Below are 12,586 nucleotides of genomic sequence, written 5' to 3'. Positions count from 1 at the left end.
TGACTGGTGAACTAGCTCTTCAACGTTGCAACGTGGAATTGCCATTTGCAATACAGTACTGCAATTTGTTTTTTTACTATGTACTGGAAATTGACACATTTATAGTAACTTAATTGTGTATTATTTAAAGTATTTGAAGAATTGGCAAGCCTTCCTCATATCTCCTAGTTCTAGTTATGTAGAGTAGGTTAATGTTAGAATGGGGCTAGCTGCCTGTTATTGTTTCCTTGACCTCAGTAATGGTAATGCATTAAATTTGTTTATCCTGTATTGCTCAGCTTTACACACTGGCTCTCCCAAATCTACCATGCACACACACAATCTCCCTATATGAAGGAAAGAGTAAACAATTATGGTAAAGTTATTACTGGTCTGTGATCAAATTTGAGTCTTTTGTCACATACTGTACAGATACTTATTTGTATGGTAGATTTAGAGGGAAAATGCATGGATCTGTTGAGTGTGTGCCAAACAGTTATAATGCATTACCCGCATTCCGTTTGTGTCCGTTATCAACGCCATTATGGGTAAAATAAATATCTGTGGACAGGATCCATTCATGTCCATATGGACTAAAAATAATTTCTTGCTAGTATTTTATTAATAATTTGTAAGTATATTTTGTTTACAAAATTGACTTTTAGAAGATTGGAAAAGGCAAGTCTTTATCTAATATCCATCGGGAATATTTCAACTGAACTATTTATGTAGGCAATTTTTGTTGATTATTCTTAAAAATACATGTTTAAAAAAGGAAGTTTTTGTCAAAACAAGAATTGCCATTTATGTCCTTGCATTGAGTAATTGTAGTGACGATTGCCTTGATGGTGGTGGACTATGGGGACTGAGGTCGTGGTGACTTACAGTGAGGTGGTAACAACGTGGTGACCACTTGGGTGAAGGTAACTAGTGAGGGGCGGTGGGAGACCTCTGTTGTAACCACCAACCCCACTTTGGCCATTTTGAGGGCAATAAAAGATGTGGCTTATATTTATGCAAATAGTGTTGAACTTGACATATTGGAAATTAGGCACTAATGTGAGCTAAAGATTAGAATTATCAAAACTTTTGCGGACTACACCAGTCTAATTGAATTACAAAATAGATTTTAGTTTAATGTACGGAAGTTTTTGAACGTGATCCTCTCAGCTCGGGCCATATTATTACCCATCAAGTTGTGCACATTTAGTGGCACTTAAATACTTAAGTGCCACTTTGTGCAAATATTTGTCTTGATTTGCTTACGTGTTTCCTTCATGCCACATCGTTTAAAATTTCAGTGAAATGTGATGGAATTTAATTACTGTTTTATTTTAAAATATTTCAAGGTTTTACTTTTCTGTGTCATCAATAGTAAATCTATTAACTTTTAGTTTTTCTGCCAGTGAACTCTCACCTCCATTTTGTATGCACGTCTCTTGATTGTCTCTGTGGCTCTCCTTGCAGATTCAGTATTTAGAGACAAAGACATAACGCTTCAGATATTTGGAAGTAAGTTGACCATATTTGTATTTCTTCTTATTAGCACGAGATAATTTATTAGTTTTATTCCCAAGTTTTTTATATTTTGCAGACTGAAGATCATGGGGCAATGTATTCTGGAGCATTTTGATTACTGAAGCATCTGGTTCACCTCTGTAGATTATGATGGGTTGTTTACTGAGATAAGCACCAATTTGTACAGTAGTTATCCTGTATCTTATGTCATTTTGTTACACAGATTACAGTGAAACATGTAGAAAGTTTTTTCGGTACTATTCAGTGGCTTATTGTCCTTGCTAGCTCATGTGGTCGGTAATTAAGCAGGAGCTAGATTCACGAAGCAGTTACGCAAGCACTTACGAACATGTACATCTTTTCTCAATCTTTGGCGGCTTTGTTTACAATTATTAAACAGTTAACGAGCTCCGAAACACCAGGAGGCTGTTTATAACAATAACAACAACAACAGGTGATTGGGAAGTTTTCATGCTTGTAAGCTGTTTTATAAATGTAACCAAAGCCGTCAAATATTGAGGAAAGATGAGCACGTTCGTAAGTACTTGCGTAACTGCTTCGTGAATCTGGCCCCCAGGAGCATATCAAACATTTCCCATTACTTTTTGAAGGTACTGTAGTTTGGCTACAGAGTAAAAATTGTTCACATCTGATTTCTGATTCCCCAAGCTCCTCTTACCTTGTAGATAGAGCCAGGTTCTGGTCCCGGCTCCTGGAGGATCAAAGTGGATCTCGGAGGCCCAGCACCGTAGGCTTTAACAGTAACAGTGCATGAACACAGAGGTGCTACTGAGGAGCGGGCCTTCCTAGAAATGATCTAAATGTGTTCATGCAGAGTTGGCCCAGATTTTTATCCCATATGTTAATTTATGAAATATTTGGTCCATCCTCTCTATTTTGATCAAATGTTCCAGTATCAAAACACTTCAACATTTTTATGTCTGCTTTTTTGCATTTTGAACTTAGAGGTCACTGGACTGTGTATGAAAAGCTTATTTCATAGGAGGACATTTAGTTGTATATATTGGTGATACGATAAAGGGTCTCATACACATTCAGGACTGGCCAATAATATCCACACTTACACAGAATTATATTTTCACATGATCTTTCTGGGTCATACAGTTGCAAGGAAGATAGTTGAACATACTTAGTCCAGCTTGGAATGCTTCCAGAGGGGTGAGTCAGATCAATTTAATGACCTTCCAAGTGCTACTTGACATTACAGGAACTGCCAAACAGGCACTCCTGTTATCAACTGCTGTACTAGTAAATGAACAAAGCCACAAGGGCCGTGATGATGGTTCGAACCTACTCATGGAATGTTCCCAGATGCGCCTTAGTCAACTGTGCCAGTACTGTGTCAATGGTACTAGTAATTTGCCTGTCTGGCCATTACCCCCAACCCACTACAGCTTGGCAGCACTGAGACTTAAACACAGTTCCTTAATCTTTGGCATCTCACATTTGACTTAACATGAACCTCTTAAAAAGTACAGAGTAAGCAGGGAGGGAATGGGAGCAACCAGTTGTCCTGCTCAGAAACAATCTTTCATTTGCCGTATGTTCAGAGCCTGACTTCTGAGCCTCGCCACTGGCATTCTTTTTTCTAAAGGGAAAAAAACAGGATACTGTTTTCTACGAGGACAGGATAAGAGCTGGGATACGAGGACAGGATAAGAGCTGGGATACGAGGACAGGATAAGAGCTGGGATACGAGGACAGGATAAGAGCTGGGATACGAGGACAGGATAAGAGCTGGGATACGAGGACAGGATAAGAGCTGGGATACGAGGACAGGATAAGAGCTGGGATACGGGGACAGGATAAGCGCTGGGATACGGGGACAGGATAAGAGCCGCAATTCGAGGAAAGGTACCCAGTCACTTGGATCATCAGAGATTGAATACAATAAAGTCATAACTATACTGTCCAGTCCATAAGGGTTGGACAGCTACATCAAAAATGTAAACCAGCCATATACTATGTTTTCTTCCAAATTGGGCCCATTGACTTTTTTCACACTATAAACTGCTGTTGGTAAATAGTCTTCTGGGCTTCACACCTTGTGATGATTACTTGCACCCCAACTGTTTTCTTATACGATGATTTTCTGTTACATTTTGTTCTTAGCCCTTGAAAAGCAAAATGTGAAGAGATAAGAGTGAATACTCGGAACTCTTCACTCTCAAAATTATAATTAGCAATATTATCTTTTCCAATTTTGTCCCGTGGATGTTTTCCCATTTGCCAATTTTCTTCCATCACAAAGTGAGCCAGATGCTGGTCCTTGCTCCAGGAGGTGAGAAATGAATCTGGGAGGCTTGGTTGCAGGGGGACTAAGACTCGGTGGTGCCAGTGTGTAAACTTGGGAAGACACTCGTGGGCCCTCCAGAAAGAGGCGTTACATTACATTTAATGCACAAGTTTTCTGATAATGTATACAAATTTTTTACGGGAGTGCTGGTGAGCAGAATTGGTTCATTGTTTGCAAGGAACCATTATATGGAAGCCCAGATTTTGAAAGCTGTATTGTATTGTGAATGATATAATGTATAAAAAATACATTATATAATGAATTTAATGTTTATATAATTTAATATTGATAACCACCACCTGTGGTGCCTCCCCACCACATGAAAGTGGGAAACAGAGAAACTATAATTTTTTATGTATGATTATTTTTTGATGAACTGAAAAAAAGAATATTAAATATGGAATGTATTGTATATTCTGTACTGAGTATTTATTCTAATAATTATGACTTCTATTGAATTCTCAAAACAAATAATGCTTTTAATTAACTTTTACCTTAGAGTGTATGATATTAGTTAAAATCAGTAAGGTAGCACATTTTTTGCAGTTTTTACTTTTCCAAATATTTCCTCTGGGCTGGGCTTAATTAATCTTGCTGTAGTAATAGATTAGCATCATAAAATTCTTGTTATTCATTATACTAAAGATACAGTAATGATGGATATCATAATAATAAAAATAATTGAGCTATCGTGGACCGATTTTTCAAAGAAATTCAGTGTCCGTTTAATTTTTTTGTCCACCAGAAAGTGAAATCCTGGAAGCCATTGCACAGTTTGACTTCCTGGCTCGCTCGGAACGTGAGCTGAGCTTCAACAAGGGAGACGTTTTGGTCCTTCATTCTCAGGTGTCCAGTGATTGGTGGAGAGGCTCGTTTCAAGGCAAGCAGGGCCTCATACCGGACAAATATATCCTTCTCAAGATCAGGTTTGTTTGTTGTTCATTTATTAGAAAAGCATATTTATTTTTTTTTTACTTAATCATGATTAGTAATTCACTAATTCTAATATTTATCATCATTAATTATAATAGCAATCAGTAGTTATGATCAATAGTAATTATCATTAATAATAATAGTAATAATAATAAATAATAATCAATAATAATAATACTGTACTAATATTAATAATTAATACTAATATTAATAATAATTGAGACTGTTTAGGCCTGTATATTATAAAGTACACCAATACACTGTACTTGCATAATAATGATAATACTAGACATAGATGAATATGTGTGTACAGTATATTCATTATGTATGTCCAATACTGATGACCAAACCACCCATCGAAAGATGAAGAAAGGATGATGTTTTGTTCCGTCATCAGTCGTGTTGCATCTTGCATCATGTCGTGCGTTGCGTACCTGGTCATCCTTCCTAGGAAGAACATTATGGTTCTGATGACTGAGGCAGCTGAAGTTTCCTCTCTATCCCCTTGTAGGGATGGCTCGATATGTTACCAACAGTAGGACAATGGGTAATGGGTAGGGGCACTAGAGAGATGGTCAGCGGGGTGTGGCAATCACCACTTGGAGAAGTACAGTGCTTGTCTCTCTTTCTTGGAAGGAATGTGGATATCTGCTATGACATGTGCCATGTCTAAATGCCTTAGGGAACAGATCTCTCCAAGCAATATGTGGGTTGGTTGGAGAATGGTACTGGTGTGAGATGTCAGAACATTTGAACTGTTCAGACTCTATGGCAAGAAAAACGGCCTAAAACTATGGAAAACAACTCCCTCATTTCAGATTTTGTGAAAATTGCAACGATTACCATACCAGCTGATATTTCTTAAATTTGGAAGTTGAATATCTGGGAGTGGTTGGAGGATGTGTCGTGGGAGTGTGTGGTTTACGTGGTCATTCAGTCAAAGTAGCAGGTCGCTGGCAGGTTGGTACAGCTGGGGATTTCTTACTCTTGATGCCAATTGTTGGGTTTTGTGGCAAGTTAGCCTGGGGAGTGACTTGGGCAAGACGTGCTAAGTAGTTATTTCGGAGTTTATCCCGCATCAGTTCAAACGATTTGTATACACCAATGGTAACTATGTTAGGGTGGCTGTCATTGTCTGTAGATGTGGATGAGGTGTGTTTTGGGTCAGCCTCGGGGATGGGTTGGTAAATTTACTTGTGTAAAGAATTTAGTTAGGAGTCGGTCCAGTGTCTTTTCTAGTGCATTTTCAATGGGAGTGACAAGTGTTTCAACAAGATTGGGAATTAATTGTACATTTTGTGGGAAAGGATTGGCCATTGGGGTTACATGAATGTCAGTGACAGCCATATCAGGTACAAGCAAAAGTTGTGGTTGAGTGGTAGGTAATGGTTGATGATGGAGTGAGTTGGGTAAATTCTTATCTTTAACAAGTACATAATGTTATTCCCTTAGTATTGGAGTGCACGTGTTTCTTTGAGTAACTTTAGAACCATTGACAGAGATGAAGACAAGGATCGTCTCAGTGACCGTGGTGCTGCTGAAGTGTTACGGAGACGTGCATCCTCGTCCTCGGAGAGTATTCTATCATCTTCCACTCAACAATCCTCTGAAGGAGTAGCTAGGCCAACCTCTCATAATGGGGCAGCCCAAGCACCCCTCTCACCATCTCCAGCATCAATGCAAAGCCAAGTACGATAAAAGAATTACATTTTGGTAAAATTTAATAATGAGTAATTTCTGATGCTGAATTTAACACAGCTTGCATCTGTTGCCAGTTAATTAATGCAGTTATGCTTTCTATTCATTTGCTTAATTAAGACTGGCCAGGCTTGTGCATGATCAGTAGCTGCAGGTCAAAAGGAAAACCGTGATAATAAAAGTTACATATTGCCTTAATGGCATATACATGATAAAGTTGGAGTTCATGCCTTCCTATCTTTTCGTGTGTATGACATTATGAGCTGTTGAATCCATCAATACTATTATTATCACCCTAGGACTCGTGTGCCAGCCCAGTGAGTCGTGATGGCCTTGGAGGAGCCTCGTCCTCGCTAGGGCTAGACTCTGGCGGGGTATCGGACGGGGCACAAGCAGACGGGGCACGCCCAACCTCACCGCTGCCGAGCACCCCAGGGCAGGCCTCCCACTCCCCCACCCCCCCACACTCCCTTCAACACGGGGCTTGTCTCTCCCTCTCAGATGTGTCGAGTATCGTGTCTGTCCAGGAGGAGGTAACAGCATAGTTGGTGTGTTGGGCAGTTTTATTGAGTTCTTTGGGTTTTTATTTGATTTAGTTACTATTGCTGGGTTATAGATTTTTGGAGGACACCATGTTATGGAGAGCACAGTGCATTCATATTTCCAGGACCTAGAAATGCTTCTGGTTGCTGGTTAGATTTGACATTGTGCATTTCATCATGGTATGTGTAGAGTTGGTCACTCTGCTATCTGTAGACCTCAGACTGCTAACCCATTTTTGCCCTTAAAAATAAAACCCCACTTGATGGGGAACTGCTAACTTTAGATGCCTGTCTTTTGGCTTTTTCAGAAAATAAGATCAAACTTTGTGTCATCTAAAGTGTAGCTTGACTGATAATCATACTATTTTTAATGTTTTTGTGATTAAATCACTTTAATTTTGCTGAGTTCCTTTAATACGTACTAAATTCTTCTTGAGTTGCAATGCGTAATGGTTGGAAAACATGTCAAATAATATAAATAAAGATTTTGTTGTTTTATATTAACAGTATTTTTGTTTGTTTCTTTAGAGGTTTACTGAAAGGGCTGTCATGTAATTAAGTTAAGTTTAATTTTATTACTTTTATTTATTTTTATGTTTGTGAAGTCAAAAAGGTTAAGTCATAATTTGGGCATATTGGCAGTACATAGCCAGACCTGACCAGACTTGTGGTTGTCAGACTTGATTATGAATGCCAGAACACTCTTTGGTACTAGCCTTGCATCGCCTACATCAAATTCAGGCTGGATGTGCTTGTGTAAATTTGGATTGCATTTTTATATATATATAAATTTATCTTTTTATCTTATTTTTTTTTGTAAAGTGTGAGAGGAGAGCTTGTATTGAAATACCAAAGTTGGTTCTGGAATTCCTCCCTTGAAAGTACTTCACCAAGGCTGATTTTCTCCTCTTAAGACCAGCAGAAAGAGCCTTTATCCATTTCCCCCTTGTAAGGATGACAATCACAGGACTCTTCAGTAGTTCACTGGAATGAGCCCCATGCTGTGTTAACTTGTAGCCTCCCTCCTGTGAAGCATGCACGTCTTAGCTTAACTAGATGGCTCCTGTGAACACCAGACACTACTCTTTACCCACACCTCAAGACCCTTTACCATTCTAAGTGTGTGATTTGGATATATATTTTGCATACACATGGCTTCAACTATGGCCTTTACCCCATGTAGACAAGGTAGTGTTTCACCCAGCATTTGCTTGATAAGGTAGTTTTCCAGATTTCCCCTCGGTAGCTTCTACCCAAATACATGGCAAACCATTAAGTTGAAACAGTTTGATGATCTAATATTTGTGAAAGCTCGTATTGTTTCTCCCCTATTCTCTCTCTTCCCCTCTCTTCTCCTTCTCATACCTTCTAAATTTTTTTTCTCTCTTCTCTCTCTCTCTCTCTCTGTCTCATAACTTTTTATTTTTTACTTTATTATATCTATTCTTTCTTCTCATGTATATTTTTCTAGTCATTATTCTTACTTTATTCTTTGTTTTTATTATCTATTTCTCTTCTCATTGAGTTTTTATTTTTATACATAATAGCTTCACCTGTGACTTCAATTTTGGTTACCATTGAGACCAAGCTTGGACGTGATCCATGTAAACAAGTAGCGAACCAGAACAGGCATCCGTTCATACACAGTCGAGCCCCAGTGATGGACTGCCCTTTTTTAAAAGCCACTCAATTTTTACGGGAAAAAATTTCTTTGAATATCACTGTACAGTATTTTTATAAACTATTTTGGCCCATTTTAAACCCTCGTTTAAATCTGTTTAATTGTAAAGTGATTGGTGGATTGTGTTCTGGTAAAAAATAAAAGTGTTAGATAGTGGATACTCCTTATATATAGTCTACTAAAAAGTAGCATAGTGGATACAACATGTCTTTGGTCTTCTCAACAGTAGCCCATTCTCAATCTTGAGAAATGTGGCTATTCTGTATGAAGTAATCTTCATATTCTTGTCTGGGGTATTCTTGAAGGCAGATATAAAGATTTAGCTGTATGAGGTAATGTAATCTTCAGATTCTTGTCTGGGGCATTCTTGAAGGCAGTTATAAAATCGGCATTAATAATGTTATATTTTTATTAGGCAAGTGGAAAGTCTAATTTCGTGCCATTGAAATTTATTTTAAGTTTGGCATTGAAATCACATGAAAGATTTTAAGGTATATTTTGACCTTTATTTATGAAGAGAAAAATACTACGAACAGACTAGTTTGCTCCTCTAGAGAGTGAATTGTATGCTTTGACTTTGTGGATTGTTATTAAATGCAGTTAAGAGCTTGTATGCAGGTAATTTATGGGGTCATTTAGTTCAAATGCTTGGGGGGGGGGTGAATGACAAGAAGAGTTCTGGTAAAGTTGAGAGCAGAGCAATTCAGGTGAGAAACGTGGCTGGCGTAATGAAGGCCTCGGTTTGGAACAATTAGAAGAACGCAACTCGAGTACTGTATGGATGATTGGTTGTGCCTTCCTTCATGTACCAGTGAGAGATATTGATGTGACATAAATATGAAAAATCAAGAGTAGAGAAGGGGAAGTACACAATTTTAGATGCGTTTATTGTGTTAAGAGCAAATTTTGGGGGGAAATTGTTAGGGAAGATTTAGTGTGCCAAAGTCAGTAAATTTTAAGCTTGAGGAGTGTTGAAATTGTTTGGCCATATAGTAGAAATAAGTGATAATAGTTTGAGTGAATTTATGGGTGGAAAGGAATGGTGAGAGAAAGAAAGGGGTAAGTGAGAATTAAGTGTTTCCAGCTTGTGAGAAATGGTAGGGAATAAAGCTAGATGAAATCATTAATTAAAAGGGAGTGAATGTTTAACATGTTAGACATAATTGAATTATAAAGCTTTTACACTTAATTCTGTGAGGTGCTGGGGTGGTACTGCTATGAATGTTTTGCAGGAGTTTAATGGTGCTGGTTCTATGTATAGAGTAGATGTGGCATTTTTATTTTGTTGGGGGGGGGGGGGGACAAAGTGTCTTTTAAACATTTTCCTATACCTGTATAGCATTCCTATTTCTTCAGTGCTGAGTCTCCCCCCACTCCGTGAAAGTGGGAAGTTGGTAATGATGATGATTAAGTTCACATTCTTGAACTGGATAACCTACTGGTAAGCTAAATAGGCATTACAGTATATTATTAGTGCACTTTCTGCACTATGAAGTGTTTTTGGGGTATCCAGGAGTAAGGTCTTTGTTTTTTTGGTTTTGTTTTCTTTTTCATACTAGCTTGTTTTTGCTTTGTAAATACTGTACAGCACAGTGGATCCTTGATTTCCCGAGTTTATTGCCATCACATTCTATTAGTTGCATCTGAATATCCATTTGACTAGAATTTTCTTTGGTATTACTAATTTTGGACTGCTGAAATGATTAAATCAATGACAAAAACCAATACAGTATTTATGTACTATACTGATGCCAAAATCACATGCAAACAGTGAAATTTTAATAAAAAAATTGTTAAAGAATTTGGATTAGTGAGCCTGATATATTAGATATCTATAGCAGTATAGTACAAGTTACCATATCTGGTGTTGAATTTTATATGTCGAGTCCAGGTGTCTGTAGCATCAAGGTCTGATCAACACGAACTCGGTTTCTTCATAGTAATGGAATGATGATGATAAAGGATACTGTTTAACATACTTAAAATCGTAAGTCAGATCTATATTAAAGTACTCATTACAAATACGGTATTCTTGTTAACAATCTTGTCTAATGTTATTAGAAAAGCTTCAAGACGGGGCTGTGCATCTAGTAAGCTGCACAGTCAATACTTATAAATAAATATAAATAAATAAATAAAACTTGACTCAAATAAATAAACTTGACTCAATGCTGTGCATCCACTCTCTCCAACATGTAAGAGAGATGGCTAGTTTGTGTGAAACTAGCCATCTCTTATTATTACAACCAGTGATAATGTGGGTATGTTGAAACCAGTCGTAGAGTATGCCACCCCATCATGAAGCCCCCACCTGAAGAAACACACAAGGAAATTGGGAAAGGTTTAGATGTTTGTGACGAGACTCGTCCCGGAGTTGCAAGGGATGGGGTATGAATAGCGACTGAAGGACCTGAACATGACACTAGGGAAAAGAAAAAGGAGGGAGTGGAGAGACATGATAGAAACAAAATATTTAGAGGGATTGACAGAATGGAAATAGGTGAAATGTTCACACTGAATACCAACAGAAAAGGAAACATGGGTGGAAGCTGGACTCTGAGTCATTCAGATGTTAGAAAGTTTTCATTCAGCATAAGAGTAGTGGGAAAATGGAATGAACTAAAGGAGCAGGTTGTGGAAGCAAACTTTATTCATAATTTATAAACTAGATATGATAGGGAAGTAGGACAGGAGTCATTGCCTTAAACAACTGACAGCTAGAAAGGCAGGATCTAATAGCTAATGCTCAATGCAGGCACAAATAGGTGAATACATATTTGTGTCATTAATATGCACACAATATTATATTCTTTGAACAATAAAATGTAAAGTTTTTGCTGTTATTACACTATATACATTCACCTCATATATATCTATCTACATTTTTATGCAGCATAACAAACTGCTAAGCAGTTGGTCAGTGTAAAATGAAGTCAGAGTACAGTGTAGTGACACAGATTATCAGCAGACGGTGCTAGCTAATGCAGCAAAATGCCTCCAATATGCTATACACATTGCTAAATCTAGCCACCACTACTTTTATTATTAGATTCCCATCAATAAATCATGAATATGAATCATTTTCTAAAAGTATATATTCTAAGGGATCATGGGCACATTTCTTCATGCATAGAGGCACGAAATCGTGGCTATGTGCTGTGAATGTCTGCCTTCCACTGTGAACCTTATAACCAGTAGTGTGTTCTCATATTTAAGTCTTGTACATAGACTTTATCAGTCAGAATCTTCTATGAGACTATCAGTGCAAAATAACCACAAGTTATTTATTTCGTCCATATTAAGTGATGTTGTAGTCACAATCTGCATGGTGGTCCTGAAAGCTGCTGCAGCATTTTCTTCTCATGGCAAACTCATTAATGAGGACCTCGCATCCAGGAAGAGTGCCTAGGATTCTTTTCTCAAGATGGCGTCTGTTTACTGGAGGCCCGAGGAACTGAATGTGAGCCTCGCGTACATGTGGGATTTTTAAATCTTCCATGGTACTCTAAATCAACTCTTTGACTCGTGCTGTAGGGTCATATCTGCCGTGAGCGGCCCTGTTTGAAATGCGAAGGAGGATTAAATTTACTGAATGATATTAATTAAATTTTGATTGTCATACGGAATCCTGAAATGTTTGTAAGAAATTATTCTCGTAATTTAAAGTTTTTTTTTATAGCATTCAGGATAGAATGTTCAATATTTTATAGTAAATAAAAATCATACATAAGTCTAACAAGTAAATATTTATTTATTTGTTAATTTTTTGAGGCTTCCACTTGCTTAAAAATTATTGTAAATATGTAATGACTTACATAGAATAGTGAGATTTATTCTTTTATTAGGTAATAATAGAAGTGTCACATCTTGGTAATTATATGCATTGAAATACCTTGAAATACCTTATATAGGTCAATT

General features: G+C 37.5%; 1 protein-coding gene across 15 annotated transcripts in view; it reads left to right on the top strand.

Moving 5' to 3' along the window:
* Positions 1-12,586, top strand: part of LOC123775347 (SLIT-ROBO Rho GTPase-activating protein 1) — a 301,727-nt gene that overhangs the window by 267,742 nt on the left and 21,399 nt on the right. For 9 of the 15 annotated variants that reach the window (XM_069311775.1, XM_069311774.1, XM_069311781.1 and 6 more), the window contains 4 exons: positions 1,447-1,491; positions 4,560-4,740; positions 6,247-6,436; positions 6,745-6,978. In XM_069311775.1, the coding sequence (XP_069167876.1) occupies positions 1,447-1,491; positions 4,560-4,740; positions 6,247-6,436; positions 6,745-6,978 (650 nt within the window). The remainder of the gene's footprint in view (positions 1-1,446; positions 1,492-4,559; positions 4,741-6,246; positions 6,437-6,744; positions 6,979-12,586) is intronic. The other 6 variants (XM_069311777.1, XM_069311779.1, XM_069311784.1 and 3 more) reach the window with 1 other exon arrangement.

Source organism: Procambarus clarkii, chromosome 70, assembly GCF_040958095.1.
Source record: "Procambarus clarkii isolate CNS0578487 chromosome 70, FALCON_Pclarkii_2.0, whole genome shotgun sequence".
Lineage (NCBI taxonomy): Eukaryota > Metazoa > Arthropoda > Malacostraca > Decapoda > Cambaridae > Procambarus > Procambarus clarkii.
The sequence above is the reverse complement of the archived record's forward strand: the minus strand, read 5'-3'. Positions and strand labels throughout refer to the sequence as shown.